This window comes from Manacus candei, unplaced genomic scaffold (assembly GCF_025592945.1).
Source record: "Manacus candei isolate 608988 ecotype Guabito, Panama unplaced genomic scaffold, ASM2559294v1 h1tg000005l, whole genome shotgun sequence".
Lineage (NCBI taxonomy): Eukaryota > Metazoa > Chordata > Aves > Passeriformes > Pipridae > Manacus > Manacus candei.
In genome coordinates, this window is record NW_026138053.1 from 12,767,387 (window position 1) to 12,790,048 (window position 22,662).

At 39.6% G+C, this 22,662-nt stretch overlaps 1 protein-coding gene across 2 annotated transcripts in view; it reads left to right on the forward strand.

The window, feature by feature from the left end:
* Nucleotides 1-837: 837 nt before the first annotated feature.
* Nucleotides 838-22,662, forward strand: part of PKN2 (protein kinase N2) — a 54,881-nt gene continuing 33,056 nt past the window's right edge. Inside the window, exon 1 of one of the 2 annotated variants that reach the window (XM_051802225.1) lies at nt 838-1,226. In XM_051802225.1, coding sequence (XP_051658185.1) covers nt 990-1,226 — 237 coding nt within the window. In that variant the 5' untranslated portion in view covers nt 838-989. Of the gene's footprint in view, nt 1,844-22,662 lie in introns of both variants that reach the window. The other variant, XM_051802235.1, reaches the window with a different exon arrangement.

Below are 22,662 nucleotides of genomic sequence, written 5' to 3' on the forward strand. Positions count from 1 at the left end.
GAAGCTGAGAATAAATGGTCGTGTCACATGTTGCCACGAGGGAAGAGAAACCATTTCCTCCCAGACACCAAACTGCCTTTGAAGCTCTCAGCAGCTCATTACTCCGCAAATTGACTGAATTGTGCCAGCCCCCCAAAAACCTCACCGAGCACCCCAAGTACAAACGTTTAGCCCTTTAAACTATTAAAAACGGCATTTACAGCCCCCACTCACCACAACCTCCTGGGCCACTGCTCCAGGTCCCCAGGGTGGCAGGTGGCTGCCCTCTCTCCGGGCGCTTGAGACAAGCGTGACCTCTCCATCCTGAGCTACCTGCCTTCGCTAACCCACAAACCGAGGGTTTCACCTGCCTCCTGGGCCTAGAGGAGCCGAGCCCCTGAAGCCCCCAACACCAGGGATGTGCCACACGCCCCCCCCCCCCCAAAACTCCCGCCACCACTGGAGGATTTCCCAGCACCGGAGCTTAACAGACGGGGAAGAGGCACCGGCGGAGTGTGGAGGGAGGGAGGGAGGCGGCGAGGCGGCCGCGGGGCTGAGGAGAGTGAGGGGGCAGAGGGGTCTGAGGGGGCCGAGGAGGGTGAGGGGCCCGTGAGGGCTGAGGGGCCTCGCGCCGCGGAGCCCGCGCGGGGGTGTCGCGAGGGTGTCACGGGGGGGTCGCGCGCCGCCCGCGAGCGAGGCCGCTCTTCCTCCCCGCGCCGTCACGTGCCGCCGGGAGCCGCAAAGCAGCGGCGGCGTTTGCGACAGGGTGACAGCCAAATGGTGCGACATCGGCGGCGGCCGCAGGCGCAGCAGCCGCGGCGCTGCCAGGGCCGAGCGCCGCGCCCGGGAGGGGAGCGCACGGCGGGCACCGCGACGCGCCCCGGACACCGCTCCGCTCCGCCGGGAACGCACCGCGGGCAGCGCTTCGCACCCCGGACACCGCTCCGCTCCGCACCGCGGGCGCCGCACCCCGGGTACCGCACCGCGCCCCCGCGCCCGGCGCGACCCCCATGAGAGCAGAGCGGGCGGCGGCCGCCCCCCCCGCGCACCCCCGCCCGCCCGCCTGCCTGAGCACGGAGCGCTCCCCCCGCCCCCGATGCGCCCTTAGTCCCGGCCCCGGACCCGCCTCCCGCGCTCCCCTCCCCGCCGGCGGCGGCGGCAGCAGCAGCGCCCAGGTGCGGACTTCAAACCCCGGCGCAATGGCGTCCAACGCGGCCGAGAGGGAGATCCTCTTCACCGAGATACAGGTAAGCGGCGAGGGGCGCCCCGGGAGCGCCGCCCCAGCCCCGCTCCCCTCCCTCCCTGGTGGGGAGCGCGCAGCAGCCGCCGCGCCCCGCCGCCCCCTGCCCGCCGCTCGGCGCGGGACGCCCACCCCGCACCCACACCCAGCCCCGGGCCGGGGGGGCGGTGGCGGAAACCCGTGCCCACCCCAGGCCTCTTCCCGCCGCTCTCCCCCGGGAGCGGAGGCGCCGCCGCCCGGTCACGGCCCCACCCCGCCGCCGGCCGCGACCCGCTTTTGTCTGCGCTCGGCTCCCTCCTTCCCCCGCCGAGCGGCCGCGTCCCTCCGGCAGGGCCTGCCTGCGCCGCGCCCCCCGCCCCGGCAGCACCCCCCGCCCGCCCCGGGGCTGCCGCGCCCGCCCCGAGCCTGCCGCAGCCGCTGTGGGGCCCGGAGCTCTCGCCCTCCCCCGCCGCCCGGGCACGGCGCTGGTCCGGGCCCCGCCGAGCGCTCCCGGGGCCGCCCCGCCGCCCGCGTCAGGGTCAGGCAAAGAGCCTCCTCTCCCCTGGACATGGCACCGCGCAGCAGCCGCGGCAGCTTCCTTCTTATAGGCCTTGAAGAGGAGAAGCCCGGGAAGAGGAGAAAATGGTGCGAACAGCGTTATTTGTCACACCGCGAGGGTTCTTGTCACTACATAAAACTAACTCTAAACAACGCGCGACACTGTTAGAAGTCCTGAAGACTCGAGGGTTGGAGTTTTTCATTCCAGTAGTTTGACCGCTTTTGGTTGCCTGTGCAAGTGTTACTTTTCTGCTTGTCAGCTGCAGGGTTAGCAGGGTTAGATGCAATTCGGGAGCTTCACTTTTGTATTCTTATCTTTAAATGTCAGCTCAACCTACTACCTCTTAAGCTTCCTTGTCCCGAAGAAAGTTTGCTTTCCTTTTTTTTTTTTTTTAATATACGTCGTTAAGTCTATGTAAGTTGTTATGTTTAACCAGGCAAAGAATGTGTGTCTGAATTTATTAGATAGACAATTAACCGAAATAAGAAGACCATAAATGGAAAGTATTGAATTTAATGCTCAAAAAGAAAATAGAAAGGCATGTTTTGAAAAGGAGAAATTTTATTTCCCAAATGCTGTTAAATTCTCCTGTAATTTTGAATGTTAGCAATGTGCTCACTTGAGTAACAAAGGAAAAGAAGGCACAACAGAGATGTAGCAGTCTACTTAATATTGTAGCACGTGAGATGGCTGAAGGCTAAGAATCCATCTAAAATGCTGAACTTTAATCAGTGGCTCATAAGTGCTTAGGAAGAATCACTATGTTAATACAAACTTGATACGATGATGTATAAGCTGGTAAACCTGTTTGAAGTGGTGAGCTGTGTGAATAGCTAACTATGGTAGTGTTACAGGCAAGATAAATGGAAGCAACATTTCTGTAGAAGTACCAAGAGTGAGGTTCACATTACTTTAAACAGAAATGAGTGAAGTATTTTGGGAATGGGGAGGGTTTGTTTTTTGTTTTGTTTTGTTGCTTTTTTTTCTTGAAAGATGAGACTGACAGTGATATTAATAAAAAAAAAGAAGATAATATAAAAAATAGTAATTTTTAAAAAAACCAAAACACAACAACCAAACAAAAAAAATCCAGGATGGATTAAATTCTTTGGTTGCACTGCCTCTTCCATTATATATGGTAACTTCTGTATTGATAAATACAGTTCCTCAGGCAGGACAGAAAGGTAAGAAGTTAACACGGGAATCCCGGGGGTTTAAGCTTTGTGAACTGCTAACTTTTAGGTATTTTTAAGAGGAACTTCTGTATTAGAAGGAAACATTGTAAAGATGCTATTTTGTTTGTGGTGGTGTGTATTAGCAGTGAAACGTGAAAACATTAATATAACTCTTCTTGGTAATACTTGAAAACAAATTGCTGTTCATATACCTGTACATAAAAGTTGGTTTAGTGGTATGGCCCGAAAAGAAAGAGAACTGCTGTGAAGTGTGAGATACGCCATTTCACACATGTTTCTTCAGGAGGGAACTTCCTCAATCTAAAGAACTCCGACTTAAAAAGTGCTTATATGTAAAATGGGCTTTTGCTTGCATATTGCAATCCTGCGCAGAAAGATGAGGAAGTTGTAGAATGCGTGGTTACAGTAAAGGTTAAAAGGGTCAGGTGGTTGGATGGATTTAGATCATGGACAATGGTTTAGATGTTTTGCTAATACTCGTGAAAACTTACTGAAAACAAGCTAAACCCAGTGTAAATCCCAAGCTTGCTCCTGACATGGACTCCAGAGCGAGTATCAGTCAGTGATCAATATAATACATTGCTTTCCGCTGTTGCGTGTTCTGCATGCACTTGGTTATGACAGCCCTGTGTACTCCAGCATGGTATAAGTAAACTGTTAGGCTTGGGTCAAGTTAATTAAGGTGGATCACTAGTCAAGAATCAGTTGAACTCTCCTGATAAAAAGATTGGCAGACTGTCACAGCTACTGACTTAACAGGATGTGAAGTGGATTCTGAGAAAATATGAAAAACAAAAGACCAAAATAGCTAACTGCTAATAAGAAAGTGGTGGTACATGTACTTGTTTCAAAGTGTACTGGGCTTAATTAAACAGGCCTTAAATAGGCCCTAGGTTGCACTTCTCACAATGACAGTTTTGTATTTTAAAAAAGTGACTCCATAACTGATAAAGCAGTTTCTTAAAAACCTCTGCTAGCAAATATCCACTTGATATTTTTGTCCCGCTTTTCCTACAAAATATGGTATGCATTCTTTTATAAGATGTGGAAAGTATGTCTTGCTTCTTAGCAGGTTTTCAGCTGAGTTTGTTCAAGGTGAAAAATGCAACACTTATTCCTCAGTAGTTAGCAAATGCATAATATGAAGTTAATAACCTGGCATTAAAAATCCTCCTTTTGGTTTGTTCTGTTTAGAAGCTTCACCAGTGAAATTGCCTGATTACTAAAGATTGAAAAAATTACATAAAGCCAGATTACCCTTTTTTACCTCTTTTTATCTCCAGTACAGGTTTTTTGTAGGAGGGGGAATGAGTTTGGGTAAGAACCACTATTGCTGATGTTGCCTTCCATTCCATTCGCTTAGAACTTTGTCCACCAGGTAAAGGAGACTCTCCAGTGCTTGTTCTCAGGTTAATTGCACAGTCTTTAACCCTTTACTTCCTGGTGGAAGTGGCAACTCTGTTACTTCATAAAATTAAACTTTAAGGTATGGTGCTACAGGCTGTTAAATAAGGCATCTGTGAAATAAATTTTAAGTTTCTAATGGAAAAAAAGTTTGTTCGGGTTTTTTTTCCAAATCATTATTAAAAAGAAAAGAGAGGGTCTTTTGTGAAGTTGTGTGTGTTTCCAAAGATGTGTGCTTTCATTGGCAGTGATGGTAGATGTCAGCATAGTAAGTTGATATGACTAGGTGAACAGAAATTATTACTAGGAATATTTAAATAAAACTATTGTGTATGCATAGTAATTACACTTTTGTACTTTTAGTTGTTCACTACCACTTCTTTTCTAGACAGTACTGTAAATCTTTTAAACTTGGGGCTTTTATTGTTGATGTTACAGGATTTATTTTAAGAAAGTTTTAGGTTCACTCAAAATTGTGCTTTCAAAACAATACTTGTTTAATACGAGGGGAAAAAGAGCGTATTACTTGGTTTTATTTGCTTAAATGAAATTGTTTGGTCAAGATAGACAACTTGGGCTATGCCCTGAAGTACAGCATGTAAGAGATCTTCAGTTATTTCAAATGGAAGTGTAAAGGACTATGCCTGGAATTAACTTTTAAAACTCAGCCATAATACATATTTCTAATATCACAGAACATTGGAAAAAATGTCTTTATTTCCATATATGTCAGAATAAGGGGATTTTTAATGGATATTTTGTTTTAATGCCGTAGTCATCTAAGTTCCTAAGATGCTGTACTTAGGGATCTTAAAGCAGAAGTGTTATGACAGACTCATGTTTGAAATCTCTTGGTAACTTTTTTTGGTTTTTTTTTCAATAGTGATGAACAGTACCACAACTGAAATATAAACTGAAATATATGTAAATTAGGATTATATGATGGCACACTCACTGTAGTTTTTTGTTTGTTTTATTTTTCCATTTCATACCTGGGACGAGAATTTTCATAAAGTGAATGTGACTGAACAGTGCTCAGTATTTTGTTAGTCTGCATGATACAAATTGAACAGTTGAGTCTTAGATTATACAACTATGTTTTGTATGTAAATGTATATGAAATTGGGCACTTTTACCTTGCCATGTTGGGTTATACTACCAGGTGGGACTCTGAAGACCTGTATTTCATTCCTGGCTGCTCTGCTCTCATCTAGGTGACATTAGGCAGATGACTTTGCTTACTCATGTCTCAGTTTCCTCATCTTTAGAATAGAGGTAGGGATGCTTGTTTTTTTAGAGATAAAAAGTACTGGGTATTTATTATTAGCTGTGGTCAAGTGCCTAAGGACACCATAAAAAGGTACAAGTAACCTAATTAATCTGTTTTGAGGAGGAATTGTAATTGGGTTGAACGCTCAGCAGTAAGACTGCCTTCAGATAATGTTCAGCTAGAACAGATTAGCTTTCAATAATTTTGAATCACTCTTGTTTCTTCAGAAGAAGAAAATGTCACATTCAAGTGAAAATATCCTGAACTAGTCTACTGCAGTTTAGAAATGAAAATGTGTGTACAGCTGCTTGGGATTTCTTAGGTCCCTACAAATGCTTTCAGAACTGGTAGATCTAGGGAAGCGCTTCAGGTTTTTTTCCATTTGTGGATATATATTACTCTTTAAACAGTCCTCTATTCAAAACTTGTATTAGTAAAATATACATCCTGTTCTCAGTGGAACATAAACAGTCCTTAAAATACCTTTAGGTAGGTGCATGGGTGGGGTTTTTAGTTTTGTTTTGATTTAGGTTTTTTTCCATTTGTTGAATTCTGTCAGTCTGTCTATTAACATAAGAACTTGTATAAGATGTAGACTTGTATACATTTGACTGAATTTTCTTTGTCAGAGTAGCTGTCTTTTTAAGACCCAGATCTGTTATTTTAACTCATGATTAATTATTAGTGATGGCCAGTAGAAAAGTATTTAGTTACACTATGTGTAATAGTTCTTCTGGAACAGTTTTATACATTGTGAGTGGTCATTCATTACAGTGTAACCAAAAGTCTGTAGTAGAATAAGTCGATAAACATGTCCTTTACATTGGGAAACAGTGGTTTAAGAACTTAGTGATAGGATTAAGAATTTTTTCATCAGTGTCTCAGTGCTTTGCTGAGTTAGAGATAAGACCTCTACTTAGATTCAGAGTAACAAAGCCTTATATGTGTGTTATATGCAATGCAAGGCTCAGTCTGCTTTTTTTGTGCTTTTGCTAGAAATCACTTGTACAACTGTTACAAAATGGTAGATGGTAGGCTTTTTATTTGTTTGTTTTGTTTTTTCTCTAGTGGATTGTAAATAAATGGGTTCAGGAATAGACTGAGCTAAAGCATCTCTCACGAGATACTGCTCTGTAGCATGGGCAAAGCATTTGTATGGTACTTTGAAGCTTTAATAATTAGTACTTGTTCTGCAGTTCCTGGTGCAAGTAAAAGAGCATCTTTGCTAGTGTTTGGGGTGGGTGGGGGAGGTTCTTTTTAGAAAATGAGATTTATGTTGCAGGATCCAATCCGTGACCTCTGTTACTTTGAGACCCAATTCAGAAGTACTACATTGAAGCAGAAACTAGTAGTGCCATTAGCTAACGAAATGCTTTGGGCCTGTCCTTACAAGTAACATTATATCTGATATATGTGTTTGTTTATTTGAACTGCAGCTAAACAGTTATGTCACAGTGACACAAATCGACACCATTTTTGTTACTGCCATTTTACACTACTGTTTGACAACTCACCAGTGAATTGAACTACTTGCATGGCAGTCTGGGCATGCATCCTATGGATCAAAGTGCTGCTCGGTGGATTTTCTCATGATTTTGTGGGATGATTTCCCAAACCTTGAGGAATTCTGTGACTGTGTGTCAAATTAGTGAAGTTTAGTGTCATCCATCAGCTTTGCTGGTGCAACTTCTGGCAGCTGGTGAGGATGATATGGCTGAGTTCTGTGGCAAGCAGACATTCACATGAACAGGATAGTACTGTGCAGTTGCAGGCTTATGTTCAGCTAAATGGACCAGCCCTGCTGGGAATCCTACTGCTGTTGCACTCTGGTTAATAGAAGAGGCTGAAATCGAGTTATTCAGGCTAATGCTTTTAACTTAACGAGTAGGGCGAGTTGAGACAGTTCATGGTGAGTTACCACGGCTCAGTTGTGGGACCACCAGCTGGGTAGTGGTGATGTGATTGTTTTTTAAGAGCAGGCCATACCTTATATTTTTCTTGACATGAGGTGTAGATGCAGTTTCCTATAGTCTGTATCAGCATTATGCCCAGGGTGGCTGTACTTCCTGTTTACTGCTGCTGCGGTGTACAGAGCACTTCTGGAGTGGATGCACCGAGATGGCAGAACTGTGCTCTCAGCAGTGCAGTTTGTGGCTTCCGCAGCCAGGGAAAAAATAGGACTATTAGCGTGAGTGTATTTCCTTAGGACAGCTCCATCTGTACTAAAAGCCTTTATTATTTTATTATAGATATATAGATAGCTATCAGGTACCAAATAATAAGTGATTGACTGGGAAGGGCTGGGCTGGGTTATGAAAGTTTAATGTATGCAGCTTTTCCCTGTTCCTTTTTCTTGAGACATAAAGAAAGGTTGATATATGTCAAGACCCAGGGAGGGTTTGCTCTGGCCCATCATACAGATCAGGATTAGTAAAAACCTTAATGTGGACATGACTAAATTAGTTAGCTTTTTCTGCCTCCAATTCCTGTGGATTTCTTTAAGCCTTGTCTTCACTGGAGATGTATTGGGTTTTAAATGACAGAGAATTTCTGACTTCTTCTCTAAATAAGTGCAGATCAGAGAGCTTGAATCAAAAGCCTGTAATAGGTGGTTCATGTCTGCAGTGTTATGTATGGGAGTCCAGTGCTGAAGCAAACTGGTTTTTCTCTTGAGTTTTTTCAAACGCTTGTTACCCTGCAATATGGTGGTAGGGCTCACAGATTTAAAGTTTCCATTAAACACAAGAACATGTTAACCTGAAAATGAAAGTAGCAGAATCAGTTCTGTTTCTGTTGAGTAGAACCAGGGAGACAAGCTTTCCATCAACTTTCCACAGTTGTTATTAGAGTGTCACAAAATACAATAGGTAGCAGATCTATAGCCAGAAGAAGGAATAATTAAGTCTGCAATACCAAGGTACTAATAGATTGTATTACAGTTCTGAGATAAATCACAGGAATACTGTGAGGCCCTGTCTGTCAGTGTGATAGAAACACTCACAAGCAGATCTGATCAGAAAGGAGAACGTTTTGTTTGTCTGACTACAACAGTAGTAGTTTTCTGAACTAGTGCTGGGCCTTAAACTCAGAGAATATTGCTCAACTCTTGGAATGTAAGGGCTGATATACCTTTTTGCTAACTCTTAGAAGTTAATACTCAAAGTGCTTAAAGATGACTATCATGTACATTTTCTTTAATGAATTTTAAAAATTAAATACATGTACATATACTTCATAAGTACATATATAACATTCTTCTATGTACTCACATTTGTTAGGCTATTGAAATAAATAGATTATTAAAATGAATAAGAAGTGAGAGTAAGTGTAGTTGTTATTTACCTGAAATAGTACTTGCAAATAATTTTGGTGCATAGGTGTTCCAAAATTATTCTTTTATTCACCTGTATGTAATTTTTTTCATATATGAACTTCATGTAACTTTTGAGGAGAAATTGAGAGTTGATGATTAAAATAGGCAGAAAAAAATCCTTTTTTTATTTCAAAGTCCCACACACAAACTGGCTAATTAAACAGGAAGTCATGGTGTGGTTCAGTATATCACTGCTGCTATAGTTGGCTTGTGAACTTAGGAACTTTCACATATGTATTTTTGAAAACTGTCAAAAGATGTACTTTGTTTGGTGTTTTTGTTGCAGATCACTAAGATGTAAGACGGTTTGTGATGTAAATTCAGGATGGAAGAGTTCTGGTTGCCTCACTGACCATGTCACGTGCAGAAACTGGACGCTTTGCCCGTGCAGACTTGAGGCTGTTACTCAAAGAAAGTGTCAAACTTTGTCAGCTGGTACTGCTGCTGAAAGTGAGGATGTTCCATATTGTGTTGCTTTACATTTGCACAGACAGCTGTCTGGTGAACAGATTTTGTTGTTTTGCTTTGGTGAGGTTTTTTCACTCTAAATTAGATTGCAGTCAGATCAGGTTCACAATCCAATTCCCTGTGTGGCCATGTAAAGGTTTGTACTGGCATATATCAGTGAATGGTCTGGGGCAGGAACAAGCTGTTAGGGGCTGGGACTGATGGTTCTTTAGGATGCTTTTTTTTGCCTGCAGTGGTGGTTCATGCAGAAAATGTTTATCAGATTACAGGCTGAGATTTACTCTCATGTATGTGGCTTTAAGCTGAGGACTGGGGAAAGAGTCCAATTCTGCTGTGGATGAATATACAGATAAGGAACAGTCCAAACAGTGTCCGTGGCAAGTCTTTTCTAACTTTGTATTCTTCAAGCGGAAAGTCTCACAATATGCATGTGACAGTGAAAACCTGTTTGTCTGAAAAAGCATTGAAAATAGTGAAAATGTTGAAAGTCATGCATGAATAGATAATGTAGCTATGTTCAGTTTGATGTGGAAGGCTGAGAGCAGTGCTAAGGTTTTGTAGCAGTATGCCAGGTGAATGTAGGGATATGACCCAGCTTTATTATCTAATTTTCAGAAGTTACTGTTAAATCTTTTATGCACTCAGTGCAAGAAGTAGTTTTGAAAAATCTTGAGTATTTTTGTAATTTCTCTAAAATGAAAGAAAAAGTGAGTATACAATCAAAATGGATGGGATTGAATTTTGGAGTGAAGGCAAAGTACTGGGCAAATAATACTATCCATAAAGATAAGGAAGAGAGTGAGGTATTACAGTTTGATATGAATACATCTGTCTGTTAATGAATAGCTCAATAACTGTGAGACATTTGAATATTCAGTAGGAAAAAAATCCCTAACAGTGATGAGTTGAATGTTTGCAATAACAAAATATCTCAAAATAGTCACATGAGCATCAATTAAAGTTAGAGAACTTTGAACTATTGTGTACAAGACTGATGCTGTGTTTCGGAAGTCTAGCCAAATTTAGGGGGGGAAAGGCCTGAGAATATGGTGCAGAAATAAGAAATTTGAGGTAACAAAAGTGATTCAATGTTTTCAAAGTTCTTGTGTTCAGTTAATTTCAAAATTATCAATTCTTTCTTACTGACAAACTCTGAGTGTATTATCTTAAATTTGTATAGTTGAGATGAAGGATTATATTTAGAATAAACAAGGAAATTGTTTTTGATTATTTTAAGTGTTCCAAAGCTCTCTGCTAAGAACTGGGTTTTGTGTAATGTGAGCTAGAAACTTTATGCCAGTCCTTAGATAAATGGAAAAAACTTACTTGGTTCTGTTATTCTGCATACTCTTCTCCTACAGAAAAAGGTACATAACCCCCTTTATTATAGGTTTTATGACTTTCTCTGTTTACATCACTAAGGTTATTGGATATGAGATTGAAGTTTCTTTTTCATCATTGTGATGCATGTTATCACTTGGATTTTTAAGTAACATAATCCCAAAAGCATCCAAAACTATTGTTGAGAATTTAGAAGGAATGCAGATTGACTGTGTGGCCTGTTGCTTTTTGCAAGCATGCTATGTAAAACCATCCACTGCTTTTCAACTTCTTATGCTTATTTATATGGGAAGACACTGCAAAACAATTAAGTGGAATGTGTTTTAAGAGGATGTTTCCTTTATAGATAGATCTGCATAAGACATGACAAGATTATTTCTTTCCTAATACTCTGATCATGTAAGCTAAAATTATAAGACAAATGATGACAAAGAAGTGTCAGCTTTTCTTAAAGCTATTAAGCTCTGCAGTTGTAAGGATGTGTGCTGCCTGCCACCCACCTGGAGCACATGGAGAAATACATGGGCATAGCCAGGTGGGGAGACAGAATACAGTAAACTGGATCTAGCAAAAGGTTATAGAAGACAGAGTCAGGGTTTCAAAGGCTTGTATTGAAAAGTACAAAAATAAGCATACTACAGATCTACAGAACGTTTTAAAATCAGCAAGGCCTTTTTGTAGGACATGTTCTAAACTTAGTGGCAGCAGTAGGAAAGTAAAAGTACTGTAAATCGTACATGCCTGACTACTAGTGTAGCATTCTTGAACTGCTGCCCATTTGGGACTCGGCAATCTCCTTTAATGGAAGCATGTTTTCTTCAATATTTGAGTTTGTTTGTTATTTATTTATAAGCTCATATAAAGCCGGTGTTTTAGGCTGAGGATGATTGGATGTCAAAAGTTATCATTTGCAGATTATAATATCTATATTATTAGAGATCCTTAGGAAAACTACTTAAATGTTGTTATTGAAACTTAACCCATTACTTATGATTTTTCTTCAAGTTGCTAGGATTTATCTTTGGTTTCTTCTTTCCTGAAGGGATGGGAACATGACATTTTGAAATATAAAACAGATAGTACTTAAACATTAGAAAAAAAAAATTTCTTTCAAAGGGTTTTTTAATGGTTGTTCTTTACTTTATTCATACCAGTCAGTGGGAGTCAAACTAAGTATTTGTCTGTTGGATGAAAAATGTAGTTTTTACTATTCATTTTTATCTAGCTGGTTCAAATATGATTCTTCATCACATAAGCCACTTCACAAAGTAACATGTGGATCTTTTTTCCTTTTCATTTTGTAGATGCACTTTTTAAATAAAGGGTGTATCTTTTGGCATACTTTGTATGGCAAAGTAGATGGTATCCACCAGCAGTTAATTTTTTGTTTGGGGGGCAAACTCCTTTCTTGAATTCTGCATTTAGTTGTAATATAGTACATAATGCAGAAACAATTTCTGATTGTTATTTTAATTGCTTTAGAAATTGGTGTTCGTCTGTATTAGGATTCCATGCAAGAGAGTGAATTTATTCTCAAGCTTTAATTAAACTAATTCTAACAGATTTTTTTAGAAAGTTCTTAGAAGTTTCTTAAGTGCAGAAGGAAAAAGAATGATGGTCTGTTGTAGAGTGGTATTCAGTATCATGATCTATTTGTCAGGTTAGCAGCTAGCACTAATTCTAAAGTACCCTTTTTTGAAGTGTTTCTTTTTACTGGGAGTAACTCAGTGACACTGTCAAGGCAGCAGCTGCCTTGCACGTGGGAATTGGTTTCTTTAACTCCAGTGTGATTCTTGAACCAGAAGACCTGGGGTATGAAAGAAAGGCAAGGGAGATGCAAGTTCTGCAAAAGGTCTCCCATATTTGTATTTTTTTCCCTTTTTATAATAGACAATACTGTTTTATGAACTCAGAAGTAGCGTTTCTTTTATTTTGCATTTAATTAATTCACTATCAATTTAAGGTTTATACAGTACTTCAAGTAAACAGATTAGTAAAACTTAACTAGAGGCATATTCTGAATTGATTCACATACACTTTCTGAACTATACAACTGAATTATTTTCTTCTTGATTTACATCTGTCACGTAGTAGTTTCTGCAGATTTCCTTCACTGATTTTTGTCTTGCACTTTGCTAACAATGTACATTGAAAATGTCGGATGTTTCTAATTACTTGTATTAATTTTTCACTGTTATAAAATAATCTGTTGACTGTCCTGAAGTATTTATATGTTTCTGTAGTGCAATGAATATACTTGAAGCTTAGTACATCGTGAGGTACATCTACTGGGAATTCCTGCAAATCTGCAGTACAGAAGCAGTGAGCATTTTAGTGGCATGTACTGGGAATGATCAGAGCTGCTCCTTGCTCACTTAGGGTTAGCAGAAGGAAAGGGCTGGCTGTGGTTCTGGCATCTTCAGAAAATGGGGAGAGCTTGTGCCTAGAAGCAATCATGCTAGTTCATTGTGTCCTGATGAGGTAAAACAGTGGGAAAGGCATGAAAAAGAAACAAGTAATGCTCAGAGAGGCCAGGAAAGTTTAGAGTTGAGAGGATGGTAGCCTGATCTAAATATAGTATCTTAGTTTGGAAAATGGTGTAGACAGATTGGGACTGTACTTTATTTTTGTGTAGTTTAATTTCTTTTTTTATTATGGAGACTGATTTTTATTTTTATCCTGTGACTCTTGACATCTTTAATAGAATGCTTGAGAGAGCATCAAAAGAACACACCCCACCCACTCACAATCGCCCTCTTCAAATACAGCTAGGAAATAGCCCCAACCAAATTGTAAATTTCTGTCAGAATACATGGGTCTCTTTCATCAAATAGAAGTTATCTTCCTGCTGGTATTTTTCAGTCAAAAGTTAGTTTGTATATTTTTGTCTCCTAAAGATGAGCTTCCTTAGATTAGATAGCTCATTATAGAGGAATACATTGTAGATACTCTTGGGAATGCAGCAGGTTAAACTTCAACCATAAATAGCTTCTGACTGCAGTACTTTCTTTCTTTAGCTTAAAGGACTTCTTCATGAAGGTTTTGCTGAATGTCATATCTAAAGTATTTTTTTTGTAGCTCTTGGTTATTGATAAAGCAGAATAATCTACTTCTATTTACCACAGTTTTGATGCTACAGTTTCTGTTACTACATAAAGGTTTTTCTCAGGCTGCTAACTGAAATGCTTCTGAGCTGAAATGAAGTGGAAAACTTTTAGCCTTGAAGAAGAATGCCTTGAAAGTTATGAGCATACCAAAATCAGTTACACTGGAATATTGGCAACAAATATTGCTAGGGCATTTTTTGAAATTGTAAGTGTGTGGGAAAACTACTGTTCATATGTGCCCTGTAAAACAGAGTGAGGCTTTTAATATTCAAAAATAGATCAATTTAGGATATACAGAGATTACATAACACATTCAAGATTCCATTCACATGGTTGGTGCTGGAAGACATATAGAATGCATGTGTAACCTTCTCTTCTGAAAAAGGAAGGGTATTGAGGTCACTAACAAGTATACCTCATTGTGGGTTTTCTGAATGCTCAGCAGTATAAAAAATAACATATCATTCCCCTAATTTAATGCAATTGTAAGGTGAGAACTTTTTGCCATTGATATGTATACTTGGGTTTATAGAATATCCTATAAGATTTAGTTTTGTAGGTATGTCTGTACATGATGCATTGAAAAGCTGGTTTGTGCTGCTTTATATCTGTTATGTTACAGGTCTCATTGGTGCATTGGTTATTTTGAAACCGATGCTTCCCATTTTCTGTTTAACTGATATTGAAACTGTGCTGATGACAAGAGCTAGATGGAAAAGAGTCCTAGGCAAGTACCTATGCAAAACAGGAAACAGCTTACTTGGGAGATGGTGCTGAGACTGAACATAAAAAGTAAAACTTGTTAAATATGCATTAGGCAATCCTTTGCTAAAATCCTAGACTTTTTTCAACACTTTTCACTGCAAACTTCATATATAAGTCAGATGTTCATTTTGGGTCATAAGAAAGTAGATTTAATTAGAGTACTGTATTGTAGTCAGTAGGGGATCAGGGCTCCTAAAAACTAAGAAAATGTAGAAAGTTTTTAAAACCAAAACTTTAAGCAAATTTGTATTTAGAAATGTAAACATACTAAGAACTTTTTGTAATCCATATAGTAAATGAAATCACCTGCCTCTTTTTCATTGCTGTTGTATGTAAAGCAGTAAAGTCAGGCAATTTTCTTTTGGCTTCTGCTGTAGTTTAAGACAGGGTTCTATTTCTTCATGATTCTATAATGCCTAGGGAATTCTTAAATAGAAAATGGACATTAAGAGCCAATGAGAAATTTTCTACCATATTCTAAGGGCCAGAGGAAGAAGGATTGCAAAAACACTATTCAGATGTATCACAGCATACATCAGTGATGCTCTGTAGAAGTCTCAGACAAATGGGGATGTGAAGTAATGCTTCCATAAATAACTCTGTGTTCATCCATAAACTTTTACTGGAAAGGCATGGAATGAGATGCCTGCATCTCTGCAAGTGGAATTTTGGGTGTGGCAGCCCCAGTAGGAAAAAGTGATCTTTTCTACTGACCACCTGTAAAAGATGAGGAAAGGATTTAAGGAGACTTTCCCATCCTTCTTTTACTGCTGGAGGTGAAAGTAGGAGCAGGATTTCCAGCTGGGTGGAGTATAGGCTGTGAAATTCAGTAACTTCAGATATAATAACCCAAAGTACTGAGAAAGGGTTCTCAATCCTAGAATATAGCATAGCTTCTTGGTATAAATACAAATATACATCCCTTTCCTGTAATAACAGATTCAGGTATCAGGCTGGGCAACCCATAAGCTGTGGTAAAACCACTGTTGCAAAGTCCTAGAAAGCAAAAAAGTCTGGTTCCTTCACAAGGATCTAGTATTTAGCCACTTGGCCTCTTGCCTCATGAAACAGATGTTAGTATTATCTCTGATATGTCTTGCTGCATTTATAATGTACAAAATAGTTGGCTGCTAAAGGTGATGGCTTAATTACAGTGGAATGTAGACTCTCAACTCTTCCATTAGTTTTGCAATGGCTAAAAATAGCTCCTGTAAAATATAGTAAAGTTAAATGGACTAACATCAGTAGTCTGTGCTGAAAGTTGAAATTGCCAGAAACAAAGAAGTTTGGGGTTTTTTTCTTTTCAGTTGATAGTTATTCATGACAGAAATGGAGGTTCTGAGACCACTTTGTTGTGCTTTTCAGATTAAAGAAGTTAAGTGTATTGGTCTTTAGCAGTGTCCTGGTACTTGTATGTGTTATTGAGAATTTCCTGTTTATTAGATGAGGATTTCTTTTACATCATTTCAATGTTAACCTGCACTAAAAGAACAGAGAAGTTCCAATTGTAATGGCTTCTTTGTGTGGTAAGACATTTTAGCATTCTTCTCTTGCAGTTTAGTTAGACTGTGTTACATTGAAGTACCATCACTTGAGATGTGGCAATTGCTGATATTGTGATTTGTGGATGAGCAGAATGGTCAGTCTGTTGCATTATCTGAGATAGATAATAATACTTCTGTAATAGAAGCTATTATATAATTTAGTTTTATCATAATAGAAGAAAAACACCTTACAAATGGGAGTGGACCTGATTGTCGGTATTAATGGCTGGGGTTTGAATTCCTTGGGATTTTATTTTTGTATTTCTGCATAGTAACTAAAACTCCTTCACAAGCAGAAGTTTAACCACACACGTTTATCTCAATGTTAACATTACAGCTGTTGAAAATGTATAGTTGCAATGTTAACTTCACATTAAGGTAAGTATATTTTTGGATGCACGCCCAACAAATTATCACCTTTGTACAGTGTGCACTGAGTTTGAGGAGGAGTTATCGAAGTCATAAGGTGTGACTGTGACTCATGTCTGTTGACTTGACCTTTCTACCTTTGAAAATCTCTTCTACTAAGTTAAATATCACATCTTGTAGCTTGGTTAAAGTAATGATATTTTTTCGAACATCTTGAGCTGTATATGTCATATTATTCTGTTCTGAATGTTAGACAAAACCAGGTAAATATTTTATATTTAAAAAACCAATGGAAGCATTTATATTGGGATAACATAAAAAATTTACTTTCTGTAGCAGCAGAAATCCTTGAGTTTAGGTGTTTGCTTTAACACACACTTCCACAGATATGCTGAAACTAGTATGGGGAAGGGGGAGAGTGTTTCTGTCTTGGGGACAGATTACTAGTTTCTGTATTATTAGTACTTAGAGGCAAATTCTCCACACAACATTTGCATGACCTTAGCTTTATCTTAGATAGTTCTGTTTCTTGAGTAAGTCGTGTTAGACTTGAAGTATTTCAAAGCCGTAAAACAATTTCTTGCACCAAAATTGAGCTTAATGTAACTACAGAGGAATCAACCAAGTCAAACTGAGACAAGTCTAGTGATAAGAATTTCTCTCAAAAAAAAAAACCTATTGTTTCAGTCTCTAGCAGTAATTCAAAATGGGTGTATTAATTTCTAAAAGAAATGGATATCCATATGTACTATTTGGCAAGTATGTTAAAATACACACTTTATTTTAAAAGCACATGCTGTATATATTCAAGAAGTAATTCTAGGCCATTAGGACAAAGTTGTTTATATATTTATATGGTACAGAAAATTGCAGATGTTTACATGATTAAAACAGTAACTCTTGTTTTTATTTGAAGGTGTTTAAAATAACAAACAAACCAAAGTTCACCAATACCTAAGTCCCTTTCAATGCATGTATTTGCTATCAATTTTAAAACTTAAAAGGTTCTTATTTTAAAGCAGCCTCAAACTGTTAAACACTCAAAAAGAGTAATTTCTCTGCTGTTTACCAGTCTTCATATTTCTATGGGATCTTAAGAATTTTTCACCAAAGTATGTCTCAAAAGAAGACTAAATTTTCCAGTTCAAATTTAGAAAATGCAAAACAAGTTTGTGCATGAAATTCCTGTGTTGGCAGTAGGAGGTAGGACACAGATGCCTGTCCGTTTTCACTGCCCAGTCCAGTCCAGTAAGTGTACAGCTCCAGTTCAGAATCTGTGACTAAGGGACTTAGTCTTAAAATATTTTGAACTTACTTCTCTTTCATTTATTGAACTGTCACTTAATCCACCTGGCTTTCCTCATCTTCCAGAGTGGTGTGTGTATTTACCACATTATGAATATATGCTATGATAATGTTGCAGGAATTAGATGAGAAATTATCATTTCAGTGCTTTGACTGCATGCATCTTGGTGAGGCTGCATTTTAGACTGAACTACTTCAGTCTTCTTGACAAGTTTTATGATACATCATTATTGGTGATATTTTCAGTGTGCAGTGTGGTATTAACATTTCATAAAATCTTTTTCCCTCTATCTTGAAAAAGATTGTTTATGTTTTTGTATTTAATAGAGTTTCAACTAATGTGTGTGGTCTGCTTGAAACCATACTAATTGTGTAAAATGCAATTTTCTTCTGAGTATATTATTCTCATATATTACGAGAAGCTAAATGAAAACTAAGGCAGCGGAGTCTCAGAGAATGGAGGAGTGGTGGTGTTATAGGCGTCGTTTCATGTGCTCATCTTATTCACGGACACATGTTAATAAAGGTTATGACAGCAGGCCCTATTCATTGTAACTGGGATTCTGCTGTTTCTTTTTCACATCTGTAACTAGAAAGATTAAGGTTTGTTTCCACCATGCTGGACTCCATTGGAATTTTTTGGCAGGGAGTAGGAACTTCAAGTTACAGATAAAAGCTTGGAAACTGCTGAAGTGTTTGTACCATGCCTGTTGCCAGAATATCTAGTCACGCTTCTTGGATACTGTAGCCATCTGTGACCTCAGATTTGGGTGCTCATCACCTGTGCTGTGCCACAGCCTCCATCAAGTCCTTGTGATCGTGAGAAAGGTCACTGTGGGGATTTTCTTTCAATGTCACGTTTCTTTGCAAGCCTCTTTGCAGGTTCTTCTCCTTGTGTAAAACCATCAGAAGCTGCTACAACGAGAAACAGCTGAAGGTTGCATTTCTTAAAATGTTTTCATTCCCTTCTGTAGCAAAGAAATCTCTCTCTTACATCCCTTTCTCTAACTGCTGTTGGCACAGCACTGCATGGACACAACTTCCAGTTCTGTAAGCAAGTCTGTACTGCTGTTGGAGCACATTTTGGGGGGGGGACATGTTCTTTGTGTTAATAAATGCTGGCCTAATCAGGGATTGTTGGTGGCTGGAAGCCTGGATGTTAACAAGGAATCCCCAGGGAATTGTGTTACCTGTTTAGATGCAGTGTTCTGGGGCGGGTCACACAGCTTTTCATGGAGGAGCTGGAGGACCAAGTGCTGCAGCCCAGCAGCTGTTACCTGAGTAAAAGCAAACATTCCTCCTGAAGTATTCATCGGGACAACAGCTCAGACTGGGAGAGAGGGGCAGAGAGGACCAGCTGATTGAGGACCTCCCTATTTTAAGGAACACTTTTTTGGTTTTTTTTTAAGTCTGTTTCATCTCTTATAGCTGGGCACTCACTGTTTGCTCACAGGAATTGAACCCCATTTAATCAGTGTCCTACTTGAATTCATCCACGTATAATGCAGTGCACTATGGATATTTCTGCCTTAAACAGCCTCTTGTTACAAAGCAGAGAACTGTGACTGAGATTAAATTTAAATCCTGATTTGTGACATGTTAGCACAGCAAACTAATGCCAAAATCTATTAAGCCTCCAAGGTTTTTTTTTTTTTGTTCTTGACATTTGGTGAGTGCTGAGATCTTGACCACAATCACATTTGCTTCTGGGCAGGAGGAAATAGCCCATGTAGTTCCAGTAATCCAGACAAGCCGTCACATCTGGTTTTATGAATGACTTCGGGGGGGGGAAGGGAAGTTTGCAATTGATTAACATTGTTCTTAAAATCAAAGACTACTCTAGTTTCAGGAATTACTGTAGAGAACTTCAGGGACCTTGGCAGTTAGCTCAGAAAAGCAACTTTTTTCCTTTTCCTTTTTTTTTTTGTATCCTAAAAAACTATTCAGAACTTATATTAAGAATCATAGTAGTTCCAAATCTGTAATTCCAGCTCTTCAAAATTAAATTACAAATTTAATCATGCATAAGATGAAAATCATGAAAATCTTATTTTTATATTCAAACCAAGTATGCTTATATTAAATAGCCAAGCATTTTAGCTATACTTGTCAAACAGGTTTTCTTACTGTCTAATTGTCTGTAGAAACTGTTACTAAAATTCGAGACCATGTAAAAACAGAATGCCAATACTTCGAGGAAAAAATATAAGCAATTTTACTGTGAGTTTTGATATTGTCTGGTTTGGGGTTTTTTCTAAAGGGAGGTTCAGTGTGTTAATAGCACATTGGAGTGAAGTGTAAATAATGTGCATGAACTCTCATCGGGTGTTAAGCGTGCTCTATTTGAAGGCTCCACTTACCTTTCTATAACAACTCCTACCAGAGGTCAGCAATCTAAATTCTTGCCCTAGTCAATATTCTCTATATGGAATATATGATATAACACAGTACAGTTGTACTGTGCTCTTAGGAGCAAGTCTTTGGGAGTTATTAATGCCCAGGTTTTTCGAATTATCTTTTTTTTCCTAAGAGATGGCAGTTTTATGATCTCGTTTTGAATTCAAAGTCATTCAGTTTACACAACTTGAGCAGATTCTCTAATATCTTCAGCTTCTTGGGCCTCTCTTCTGTTCAGCAGTGCCTTTGCCATCATTCAGCAGTTTAGGTGTTTTATTAAATGGGATTTTGGATGGTAGATGCAGTATCTCAAGGCACCTGCTTCACCAGTTATTTGGTTCAGAATTGACCTGAGGCAAAAGTGTAAGTGCCCTATGGGTTCTCATAAACAGTATTACTACTTTCTTTCACCACATCAGCCAGAATAGACTGTATTATTAAAAGACGACCACTACTCATTATTTTCAGCAACTATACTTAAAGCATTTCCCAGGAGTAGAGAAATTGAAGGCTGGCATCTTGAGTTAATCTATGTAAATAGATAGTTTTGAGCCAGCAATCGAAGTGAGGTTGAGTCTATTGCAGAGGGAAAGCTGAATATGTGGACTCCTTTGTTTTTCTTTTTTTTTTTTTTTTGATAATCAGTAGTATCTAATTTGTGGTCCTTGATAGTTTATTTTGATAAACATAGCTTTGGTTTCATTACGTGCTGAAATGTTTCAGAAATCCCCAGTGTGGCTCACGAACATGTATTTTCCCACTGCAGAGGTGTGCACTGCTGCCTCCAGTTGCTGGGTGGGCGATGCTGCCCTTCTCTGCTGCTCAGGCCGAGAACTGGGTCACCAGCAGCTGCTGTGCCGAGTAGTCCAGTGTTGGGACCTCCCAGCAAAGACTGGCCCTTCTCTTCTAACCAGCAGTCAAAACACTACCAGAATTTAAAAAGAAACTGAGAATCAATAACTGGCTGCCCATTCTTTTGTCTTGGATTTTAAAAGCAATGAGGCCTGTTCTCTGTTTTGCCAGCAGGAGTGGTTTAGTCATTATCTGTTCAGAGCATTTCCACTCTTAAAATATTTTATGTTAAGTGATTCTGAGAGGGAGAGTAAAGGAAGGAGCTGTGCAAAATTCAGTGATGGTTTCTTGACACAGAGAATGTGAATGATTTCTCCTGTCTTTGCACCCTGCCTGCTTGAACAGTGCAAAGGAAAGGACTTGGGCCCTGCCTCCATCTGTTGTTTCCTTTAACAGATTTAATTTTCAGGTTCAGGGGACAGAACACCTACAGCCTAAAGGATGTGAGGCTCAACCTGGGAGGGAGTTTATCCAAGTGGGGAAAATAATTTTTTGAAAGAATATTCAGCTCTAACAGGAGACTTGTAATAGGATGTCATCAAATAAAGCTGGAATATCCTGTATTTTAAGTCACTTCAGTTTAAAAAGTGTATTTTTGAGTTAGGAGTTCTGGGAGGTGCTTTTCTTAAAGAAAAAATCCTACCTCATTTCTCTTACTCAGCTATTAGACATTCTGTCCAGTTGTGCCAGTGTGGGCATTATCTCCATTTTAAATGCTTTTGAGGCTGCTCATCTCTGCACTGTGAGGATCTGTCTCAAACCTTTGCTGCATCCCAGCAGCAAAACTCGTCAGTGCAGACTCATCAACAGGCCCAGAACAGCTTCACATTGCAGAACACATTCTTGCTCTGCATTCACAGTGACCTTCAAGGGTCACAGGGGTCACTGGGTGCACAGTTGCCTCCTTGGAAGAATTTACTTCACAGTGACCTTTGTGCCAGGTGACATATCTGGGTAACTAGGTGAGAGAGTACTTTTTGCTCAAAAGTATCATTAACTTGGAATGTTAGGAGAGACTGAAGGAGTATCATCTGTGGCCTTTGGGGGGATTTAAAGATGAATGTTTAAATGCACAGGCAGTGTGACTAGCTTCCAGTGTTGGTATCCACAGTGTTAACTCTCAGCTTCCTTAGAAGCAGATTGAAGAAGACAGCTCTGTATCCTGAAACTCTTAGGTCCAGGGACAAAGATGCTGCTAAGACTGCTTAGGCTGAGGAGAACTTTAACTCAATTACTGCAAATTTGGAAGACAAATTACTAATGATCATGAAGATCTAATTTCATTGAAGACTTGCTAGAGACTATATTTGGAACAAGGGCTCCAAAAACCTGTTTATGGAAGAACATAACATCCCTTTAACAGATGGGATGTAGGGCTTGTAGAGGGATAAAAACCTCCCCTGTAACAAAATACGTTATTGTTCAACAGATTAACAATTAACTGAAGTCTCTTTGGTAAACCCTAGTGAAGAATATTTCTGAATTATTTATATTTTAATTACATTGTTCTGTTT